The sequence below is a fragment of the Mercenaria mercenaria genome, chromosome 9 (genome assembly GCF_021730395.1).
Source record: "Mercenaria mercenaria strain notata chromosome 9, MADL_Memer_1, whole genome shotgun sequence".
NCBI lineage: Eukaryota > Metazoa > Mollusca > Bivalvia > Venerida > Veneridae > Mercenaria > Mercenaria mercenaria.
The window spans coordinates 27,968,831-27,980,617 of NC_069369.1; the positions used below are offsets into that span (position 1 = coordinate 27,968,831).

The window sequence follows — 11,787 nt, forward strand, 5'->3', positions numbered from 1 at the left end:
GACATATATTCTGTCCAAGTTTCATAAAGATTGAGTCATAACTGTGACCTCTAGAGTGTTAACAAGGTAAATGTTGATACACGACAGACAATGACCGTTCACAATTGCTCACCTTGAGCACTTCAGGCTCTGGTGAGCTAAAAATATTGCACTATGCAACCTACTGTTATTTTTTCAGTACTTTTTAAGACACTTACCTCATGCTGGACAATGTAGACAACATTCTCTGTCCCATCATTTTCAACAGCAATATTTTCTAGGGTTGTTGGTTCTGCGACATATTCTTCTGTAACAAACAAAATCTTATTTTTGTATTTTAATTTGTTTCTTTTGGGTTTAACGCCGTTTTTCAACAGTATTTCAGTTATGTAACGGCGGGCAGTTAACCTAACCAGTGTTCCTGGATTCTGTACCAGTACAAACCTGTTCTCTGTAAGTTACTGACAACTTGCCCACTTGAATAAGAGGTGGAGGACGAATGATATCAGACACAATGTTTTTTACGAAATCATTATGAAGAACATAATGCCCTGCCCGTGGATTGAATTCACGACCCCATTGTCCATAGGACTGTGCTCTCTATTGAGCTAGCAGGTGGGCTTTGCATTTTAATAGGATGCAATGACTCATTACATGATAATAAAGACTGTCAAGTTTTCAAAATGGAGCTCACTGGAATATATTTACTGATTTCTTTTTCATGCATTATAAAGAGGCAACAAAATGATGACCCAGCTGAGTCAAAACCGTTACGCACCTCATAGAATAAAAACATAAAACATAAATATTTCTATGATGATATTAACTATACAATTTGTTGACAGCAGCCTGAAAGACCACAGCTGGATATAACAAAGTAAAAATGAAAAAAAATTCTGCCACTGTAGGCTTGATAAATCTATATTATACATCACAAAATTGGATGAAAAAGATTGCAAGTTATATTTTCATTTACACTGTCAGCAACTAAACCTGTGTAGTCTATATCTGTTCAGTGATTTAGTTCTGAAATTAATACCTTGTGCTGACTCATTTCTATCTGTGTAGGTCTGATTCTGCAAGCTAGTGCTATCAACAACATACGATGTACTTGGGGTACAACTGTCCTGTACCGCACTGGATGTGCTAGCTAAAACGCCATCCTGAACAATATATGAAGTGCCGGGAATTGTCCCATCCTCAAGGGCGACAATTTCTCCATTCTCTAATCGTAAGTAAACACGCTGGTCCATGCTCAATCAACCTGAATATAGATAATTATGGATTCAATGTCAGTTTTAAACTGCTTGATGGCAGTACCAAGCTGTGATACTTTTCATCATAAATGAGAAATAGAATAATAAACATTATCATGTAGTTTCAAATCTATATTATTAAGACATGATAACATATCCCTGGTCGAGTGGAGATAATAATAATACAAAGTGCAGGAATGATAACCATGGCAAAAGAATTTGTTACCAAGAACGAAAATTTGTGTGTGTGTGTGTGGGGGGGGGGGGGTATTAATAGCTGCGTAGTTCTACATTGCAATTTTCATGGTTTATTAGAATGGGAAAACAAAGATTTTTCAGGCATGTAAAATGTTTTTTTCACTACTCGCCCTGTATGTCTAGGTAGCGAAGTTTATTTCTGGCTAGGTTTCAAGTCGGGGTTCATTTCAGCTTAGAGATAGCAAAACTAGCTGCCTCTTTTGAATAAAATTTGGCGAGGTCCTTCTAATGATGCTACAGGCCCAGTTTGATGAAGATCCATCAAGCGGTTCATGAGAAGTCTTTTAAAGGTATTTCCTATTTTAGCTCTAGAGGCTCTTAAAAGGGGTCAAGTGCCCCCATTTGAACAGACTTGGGAAAGGACCTTATAATGAAGTTACAGACCAAGTTTGATGAAAATCCATCTAGCAGTTCATGAGAAGAAGTCATTTAAAGGTATAAATTTCTAGTGACCTATAAAAGGGGCCAAGAGCCCCATTTAAACAAAATTGGGAGAAGACCTTATAATGATGCTACAGACAAAAAGTTTGATGAAGATCCATCAAGCGGTTCACGAGAAGAAATTCTTCAAAGGTTTTTCTATTTTGTTGCTCTGGTGGCCCCTAAAATAGGCTGAGGTGAACCATTTGAACAAGCTTGATAGAGGTCCAAGCCAGGATGCTACTGATCAAGTTTGGTGTAATTCTGACCAGTAGTTTTAGAGGAGATGTTTAAGTAAAAATGTTGACCCAGGGACGATGGACGAAGACGACAGACCATCCAACTATGCTAATAATAATAAACATCTATGAAGCTTAAATGTTTTAGCTAGTTCCTACTAGTGGCTTCTAAATCATGGCAAGATTGAATAATTTCAGCGATTTTTAAAAAAAAAATGTGAATGGGTACGGTACCTAAAAATTGTGAAAATTAGCGCCATTTTTCTCAAAATTGTGAATCAAAATGTTTAATGATTGAATATGAATATATGGGTGTAAAAAGATAGGAATCAAAAACTTACATTCATATATTTATTATTCCAAAACTAATGAGAACACCATTTAACAGATTTGTACCTAAATGCACTATGAATAAACATTTCGTACCCAAATGCACTATGAAGTAGCATTCAAGGGTGAATAATATATGGTGATGAATGTAACAAATCTTGACCGATTAGACGCTTTTCCTCGCAAAAGTCGATAACAAACTTCTTTAAAGGTTTTCAATGCTTTTTTTACATTTTTCTACTATTTTCAGAGATTTTCACACCAATTGTGAATGGGTCCGGATGACCCAATCTGAAAATTGTGAAAGATCGTTTGCAATTGTGAATGGGTCCAATGTTTGGTATTACTTATATGTAAGGAAAAAAATCGCTGAATTTACTGTCATTATCTTTGCTTGTGGCACAAGTTAAAATAAATATTTGACTTATTTTACCAACTACTTTTAAACACATTGTTTTTCTTAATTCCTAACATTTACTAACAATGAGACATACAATCTAAAAAATTGGTGAATCCACACAATAATTGGGGCTCATAGGGTTGTATTAATCACATACAAGTTAAGTGGCGATAATTTAAATGTCTGCAGACAAAGGATTCTGAAGGAAAAACAGCATGAGGTCATAAAAAAAATTATGCTTAATAGCAGAGCTACCGGACAGGGTCGCATTACAGTTAGACGTGTGAAAAAGAAAACAGACAGTGTAAACTGTCGAAATTCTTGGTATTTATTGAAATTGGTGCTGTTCGGTTTTCTTCCAGACACACAGAATCCAGTAGACTATGCACATAGTAATGAACGGGGTCAGCAGATGCTTGCTGTTTACGGATTATAAAAGCGTCCCACTTACTGCTATGAACATTGAATAACAATGTAAATGCCTGTTTGATGATAAGAAATTAGCACCGAAATTTTCTACGTAGAAAAACAGAGGTAACATAAATTTCAATGTGAAATGGTTTAATCCCACTGCCGTATTACTGAAATTTTTCATAATTATACGATCCATCTGTATTGTCGCGACACTTGACATTCGACTTAATGACATTAAACAAGGAACAACACAACAGAGTATTTCTTGTCTTTACCACAATATTTCATGTCATATGCATTAATAACTGTGTGAAAATGAATCAGATGTCATTCAAGAAACAAACAGGTGTACTTTGAACAACAACAGTCAGCCATTGTCAGTATATTGTCGGTATAGGTCAGTAACTGTGGCAATCAATCTATCATAGGTTAAAGAACACTAAATATTATTTAAACACTGAAAAGCTATCTAAGTCAAACTAACAGGAACACTCAAAAGTCATTAAACGCCAATTTAAATGTTTTATATGAACTGTTTACATTGGCACTAGTTATTAATATACTCCTCGGGGCAGTTTACGCACCAGATATTTTGCAAGTATACCACAAGGTCGTGGGCATGGTCATTATGTATCAGCGCCTAAATATTGCACTATTACTAACATGTTCTAATTCACTGTTCAGTCTGTGGGCGTACTTTGAGGAGATGGTCTCGGGGCCCACATCCCTTCCTCCCCCTTAAAATCTTTCAAGTTTAGACGTTTTTGCACATATCAGCGACATTTTAAGAGCCTAATATTGATATTTCATTCATTTTTGTCTAGCTGGAGGATGTTTGAAATTCATAAAAGTTGGTGTTCTCTGACTTATGGGCGGGACTTAATTTGCATAATTAATGAGGATAAATGCCCAGCAGCTGGTAGACAAGCTTGTAAACACTTCAAAGTTTTGCTTAATCAATGGATTTGTTTTGGTTTTCTGCAATCGATATGTGAAAAATACGATTTTAATAAATACTGGCAGATATTTAGCAAGATAACTACAGGCAAGATGGTTTTTCGCTAGCATGAGTAAAATAGGTCACAAACTTTTGTCATGCAAACATCACGTAGGTGGTGCAACTCTAATACCGCAAAATTACTTTTTATTAGTGATGACGCGAGATTAGTGATGGCGAGTATATCAGTATCTCGAGCTCCATCTATCACAACTCCATGATCAGACCAATATACAATATACACAATATTTTGGGGAATACGGACAGAGGGCAGCAACAATACTAGCTAGTCCAACTAATTTGACACGATCCTAGGAAATATTGAGATACAATTTTCATATGGGCAATATCCCCACTCGCGTCAAACACTCGAAAGACCAAAATAGTGGAAGCAATTTCCGATGAAACTTTCATCACTGCCAAAACTTTACATTCTTTAGGTTTAAATGCTGATTATTTCACTAATTGGCCATGAATTCAAATAAAACTTACATGTATCGAAAGGGGATTGAATTCCTCAATGATTTATGTAAACATTTTCAAATAATATCCAAAATTACGAATTTTCTGGTGATCTAAACCTATGTATGTACTGTACACGATTAACATTTACTGTGTCTACACGCCAATATGCGCAAGCAGTAAAACCAAAGAGCTATAATAATAAATAGATCGGCAACTTGAAAGGCATACAGAGCAAATCTCACCAAAATAACCTGACAAATAAATGAGATCTCCTTTACCGGAAGCGACGAGTTCTCCACTCGCCATTTTGTATGCAAAAGAAAGACTGTCAATTATTCATGGGTAATTAATTATCACCGTATGACCACGCTTCTTTTGATTGGTAAGTAACGTGTATTTTGGGTATTAAGACTATTTCATATTAAATAAATGTTGTTTTAGACGCTAACATGTATTTTAAAAGTACAGTACAGCCAGTGCGGCACCTTCAAAAACCCTTCGGCCCTCGCGGGTAAAAAAAAATTCGGGTGTTCAGTTGCGATGGCCGGACACTAAACATCTGAAAACTGACAAACAAGCGGAACAAAAGAGCGTATAAGGTACCGTAATAAATAAAACAGAGTAAGAAACAGGTGTTAGTAAAACATAATTTGTAAGGTATTTGTTAGAAGAGGTGCGAATAGCATAAAATTAACTCAAAAATCGATTTAGAAATGAACAATAGGATAAAAGATTTATACGCTTGCAATGACCTGAAAATAGAAATAAAACTGTTGGAACAAAACAAAGAATACCGTATTTTGGTGTGTATAGGTCGCACTTTTTCTACCCATTTTGCTGCCTGAAAAAATTCCTGCTACCTATACGACAGAACATTGCTAGCAGTTTTTTTTTCGGGCCAATTTTCTGACCGTAGCTCTCGCAAAATTACGTGCATCTGTTACGAACGAACAAAATGGATAAAAAATATCAATATCGGCGGCTTTTCAACCAATAGCAGTTACTTTCAATAAAATATATCGTAAATAACCCATTCAGACTATTAAAATTATGAATGACTTTAATTCAAAGATGTTTTTGCAGTCTGAATTACGTTTGTTTCTACTTTCATTTTACTGGAAGCCATTGACATGTACTCCGGGTTGGATAAAATCCGGACAGATCCAGACAGATCCGCCAGGGGTTCCATTTGACACGGGACCCCGGGTCCGGACCCGGGAGATTTTCAAAAGACGCTCAAAGGACCCGGCATGATAATTGCCTGTGCGTCACTCGGGACCCGGAGGCATTTTCCTTTGATAATCCTTCCTCTTATCATTCATTTCCTACAGTAAAGCTATGTCCACGATAAACATGTGTATTCAAATAAACACTCGCCGTCATGCCCTCCAGCCTTTGATCTTCTGCTAATTCCAGCCCTTTATCCTGTGGACATGCCTGGCTGATATTTCTTTATCAGCAAGTTACGTCACGGCGAGTGCACATAGGTAATGAGAATCAATTGATAAAGCGTATTGTATTGATTGTGTACTGTCAAAAAGGCGCCAATTATTAAATTATCTGTATTCAAGCGACCAGCTGATTACCAAGCATGTGAAAAGTGCCCTGCAAGATTTCTCCATGCAAACTTTAAATTAGACCATTGTTTAGTGATCGTACCTTAATTTCAACAAGAAAATCCACAAATTTTAATGAATTTTGAAAGCAAAAATAAGTTTAGAATGTCCGTTCACGATTCTAATTGCTTCCGATGACATACTGCAATTTTTCCAAAATTCACTAAAAAAAAACTGACTTTCAATGCAATTGTTAATGAAAAGTAGCATCATTATTTGAGTAACTATCTCTGGTTAACCTTAGTGGACCAAGTTAACTGAGCAAAATCAACATTACAGACGACATTCCGAAAGTGTACCAGTATCCGGATAGTACGTTTTGGATACATTTTTACAGTGTTTTAGCACTTTTCTGTTAAGAAATAAAAAATATTGAAAAAAACCCTCATCAAATTAATACAAATTTTGATAAATATTAATTTACAATATGAGGTTATATGACCTGAAACAGACACTTATTATGCTGTAACATGTTCTTGGTTTTATTGTTTTATAAATTAGCTTTTTATTACATAGTATTACTATATAAGAAAATATAGTCAATTGTATTGACGTATTGGGACAGGACTCTTGTATTTTGAAAAAGGACCCTTCAAAATTTGGACCCAAGGGTCCTGGGACTCTTGGGTTTTCAGGTCTAGTGGAACCCCTGATCCGTCCTCCATTCCAAACATTGTTTATAATAATTCTTAGCGTATTAAAAAACTTGAAAGATTATTTGTTACTTTTGTTTTTAAATAAAAGAAAAAAAATCCAAAAAGAGATATTTTGTTAATCTTTTTACTCTGAATCAAAAGAACGCGGTTAATTACATAACACGGAAAGGTGTTATAATTGCTTTGCAAACAATTCACACTTAAACTTGCATGATAACAGAATGTAGCTGCCAATTAGTGTCAAAAAGCCGCTTTTTCTTTGATGTAGTCTGTTACCGATACTACTGTTGGTACGAAATGGTTGGGAATGAAAATAACACAGTCCGATTTCCACCAATCAGGTTCTGATAATAATTCAGTCCGTGGCATCAATATGGCCGCCGCCACAACTTTTTTGCCGGTAAATATTAAATATTGCTGGGGAAAAAATCCGAAATTTAACTGCGTCTAATACGCTAGAAGTTAAATTTTCCGACCATTTCCAGAGCAAAAATTAGATGCGGACTATACATTACCGCAACCTATACACACCAAAATACGGTATGCATCTCTATTTAGATTTTACAGAAAATACAAAATAATGTGATAATTACTATCATCACAGCGCGACTGATTACGAGTATACGGACGAGGTATACATTCTAAATAATTAGTTAGTATATACATCTAAAGACAATTTAAGCATTTATATTTATAAATTATGAGAAGAATAATTCTTTCAACAAGAGCTGTCACTAATGGTGACAAATGCCCCCGCAGCACCTTGACCTTTGACCTGGTGACCCCAAAGTCAGTAGGGGTGGTGTACTCATAAAGTACTATCAGCAAGTGAAGTTTGAAGGTCCTGGGTGAAGTGGTTCGCGAGTAAAGTGCCTTCATGCAAAAAGTCAACATTGACCCCTGTGACCTTGACCTTTGACCTGGTGACCCCAATGTGAGTAGGAGTGGTGTACTCAATAAGTACTATCAGCATGTGAAATTTGTAGGTCCTGGGTGCAGTGGTTCGCGAGTAAAGTGCCTTCATGCAAAAAGTTAACATTGGCCCCTGTGACATTGACTTTTGACCTGGTGACCCCAAAGTCAGTAGGGGTCGTGTACTCAATAAGTACTATCAGCATGTGAAGATTGAAGGTCCTGGGTGCAGTGGTTCGCGAGTAAAGTGCCTTCATGCAAAAAGTTAACATTGACCCCTGTGACCTTGACCTTTGACCTGGTGACCCCAAAGTCAGTAGGGGTCGTGTACTCAATAAGTACTATCAGCATGTGAAGTTTGTAGGTCCTGGGTGCAGTGGTTTGCGAGTAAAGTGCCTTCATGCAAAAAGTTAACGTTGGCCTCTGTGACCTTGACCTTTGACCTGGTGACCCCAAAGTCAGTAGGGGTGGTGTACTCAATAAGTACTATCAGCATGTGAAGTTTGAAGGTCCTGGGTGCAGTGGTTCGCGAGTAAAGTGCCTTCATGCAAAAAGTTAACATTGACCCCTGTGACCTTGACCTTTGACCTGGTGACCCCAAAGTCAGTAGGGGTGGTATACTCAATAAGTACTATCAGCATGTGAAGTTTGAAGGTCCTGGGTGCAGTGGTTCGCGAGTAAAGTGCCTTCATGCAAAAAGTTAACGTTGGCCCCTGTGACCATGACCTTTGACCTGGTGACCCCAAAGTCAGTAGGGGTGGTGTACTCAATAAGTACTATCAGCAAGTGAAGTTTGAAGGTCCTGGGTGCAGTGGTTCGCGAGTAAAGTGCCTTCATGCAAAAAGTTAACGTTGGCCTCTGTGACCTTGACCTTTGAACTGGTGACCCCAAAGTCAGTAGCAGTGTGTGAAATAAATCTGAATTTCAACTTGCCCATAGGGCAACCTAGAACCGATTTCAACTTGCCCCCTTAGATTCCAACTTGCCCTGGATCTCTTCTTTAAAAACACGTTCAATTCCAAAACAGTTGGGCTAGTGCCTTTGAAAACATACTAGCCAAAATTCAAGTTAACTTTGCTAGTTTGAAAAATAATTCGTATTTCAGCATTGTATGAAATGAAACAGCATTGCTTCTAGAAATTTTATACATTCCTGTAAATGAACAGTCATTACATTTTCTTTATTATTCATTCTCTGAAAGTCAGAATAAACGGAAGCCGTATCCTGTCTCATCATTATCCTAATCAACAAAGTTATATTTCTCATTTGCAAAAGGGCTTCCATAAGGATTCAATTTCATGGAGTCAGTACTGCCTAACATTCAGATTTTGCAGTCCCTTTTAAATTTTTATGGAGTTCTAGTATAACTTTGTACAATGACTCTTATCATCGTCATCATGATCACCATCATCATCAGGAGTATCATCTTCATATTTAACTGGTTCAAAACGTGGTGTAAAGTAATAAAAATTTAAAGAAAAAGACCACTAGAATGATAAAAAACATTGTATTTAGCAAAAACTATTTTATAATTTTATCATAAGTATAGCATCAGTCAGCATTAAATATTAAAATCAACAAACTTACTGTTCTTTCTCTACATGAAAATCCACAAAAAAACTAAAGTACATTTTATACTCTTGATGTAGAATTACGTCAAATTACCTGGCAATGTCCGACCAGTTTACTTTCATCCCACATCAAGAGCAATACCGAAAATCAATAAAGGAAAATTTGCCTTTGAAGTCAGCTGCCATGTGCTGGTGGTTTATTTCAGGCTGTCAAAATTTGTCATAGATATCAGTTGTGTAACCTAAATAGGAGAGGATTGAAGTGTGTGTGTTTTTTTTTACTGTAAAAGTAGGATTTTTAATTTTCGAAATTTCAAAGTAAGTAGCAAATTTAATACTCATCGGAAAAATGTTTTTAACTTTGAGCTGTCTATTTAACTCACCAATTTGCAAATAAAATTGATTAATTTATCTTTTTTGTGCTGAAATTTTCGGTATCATAGCGACAATTATTTCTATTGTCATTCGACCGGACAAAACGACTAACAAACTAATCTGAGTCAAATGCATGTACTTCTTTTTATTATCGGCAATCAGCGCCTTCTAAACATGTCAGCTGAAACATGATTCACTGACGGACTCTTTAACAAACATGATGCTTTAGAAGGCAGTCAGACATCAAGAGTTAAACACCGCCTTGAATAGTTGCGGGGCGGAGCTGAAGTTACGTCACAGTGTATTGATTTTTTTCTCCCTCGAAAACAAAAATGTACACAATTGACATTTGTTGGATATTAGGGTCGAGCGGGAAGGTTGGATTTTATACTCGACTGATTTGCAAATTACTTGACTCGGGCTTTCGAGCTGGCGGTTAAGTCAAAGACTATTTTTGCAGCTTGCCCGTCGGGCAATTCCACAGTCAGTTTTACTTGCCCGTCATGTTTTTTTACTTGCCAGGGCAATCGGGCAGCGCTTATTTCGAACACTGCAGTAGGGGTGGTGTACTCAATAAGTACTATCAGCATGTGAAGTTTGAAGGTCCTGGGTGCAGTGGTTCGCGAGTAAAGTGCCTTCATGCAAAAAGTTAACGTTGGCCCGTGACCTTGACCTTTGACCTGGTGACCCCAAAGTCAGTAGGGGTGGTGTACTAAATAAGTACTATCAGCATGTGAAGTTAGAAGGTCCTAGGCGAGTGGTTCGCGAGTAAAGTGCCTTCATGCAAAAAGTTAGCGTTGTGACTATCGAACGAACGAACGAACTAACGGACGGACAGTTGAAAACTAATATGCCTCCCTTCGGGGGCATAAAAAGGATTGAATGAACACCAGGTTTCCTCGCGGCCGACCACCACGGACCATCGTGGCCGTCCATTGCAACGCACAGCGTTCGCTGCCTCCGGCAAAGACCATTCCTGAACACCTGAAATATCCTATATGACACCCGTCGTGGTGGACAGTAAAAACGAACACGCGAATTGGAATCGTGGCGACAGGTGTTCAAATGAAGGTGCCGCGCTGGCTGTACTGTAGTTTTAAAGGTTCGAATTGTACGCTTCACTAAGATAATGCCGATTCACGCTCTGACACATGATCATGCGAGATTACAGTCAGTTACCATTCTGTGTATTTTATAGTTCTTTGGTAAAACCAGTAACTTTACTCGCACTGCAATTTATCCTCCATTATTTGGTCCTTCAAAGTTTTGATGTTTAGATTGCCAGACACAAAGTATAAAACAATCTGAACGTAGAATTAGTTTGACTACAACAATACATGCCCCACACTCACATAAATATTAGGCCAAAAGTTAAACATAAAAAATTTACAAATAACCCAGATAAATTCAAACAAGTCCGCCATATTGGAAAAATTATTCGATTTTGGCAAAGTCATGTATCAAGTTTTCCAGCACTAATTTAAAGTTTCTACGGTAATTATTGGATTTTGTCATAATATGGTGAGCTGTATTCAAATGTATTTATAATATGGCCATTGTAAGAACCTTTTATCTCCATTTCTAGCAGAAATTTTGTCGAGTTACATCTTTGCAAAACGCTAAACTTTCAATATGGAAAAACACAAAAACAAGCCGCATGAGATAAATTGCGAAATGTGCTCATTTTCACCGGAATGAACATTTAAAGTTGCATAAAGTGTACTTTTTCAGGCTTTACTATCCCAGACTCACCGGTTTCGACGCACATAACAAGCAACATGGCCGCGCTTTTTCATTCAGTAACATACGTGACTCCATTAGATGTTGCATGTGCACTAACCTTTTATGCATTGAATCATACCAATAACATCTTATTATAAACAATTGACTGCCAGAAAT

General features: G+C 37.1%; 1 protein-coding gene across 1 annotated transcript in view; it reads right to left on the reverse strand.

The window, feature by feature from the left end:
• LOC123546790 (uncharacterized) overlaps positions 1-11,541 on the reverse strand; it is a 37,470-nt gene extending 25,929 nt beyond the window's left edge. Inside the window, exons 1-3 of the mRNA XM_045333350.2 lie at positions 11,455-11,541; positions 1,019-1,243; positions 198-286 (exon numbers count right to left, since the gene is read on the reverse strand). Of these exons, the coding sequence (XP_045189285.2) occupies positions 198-286; positions 1,019-1,232 (303 nt within the window). The 5' untranslated portion in view covers positions 1,233-1,243; positions 11,455-11,541. The remainder of the gene's footprint in view (positions 1-197; positions 287-1,018; positions 1,244-11,454) is intronic.
• Between the last annotated feature and the right edge of the window lie 246 nt (positions 11,542-11,787).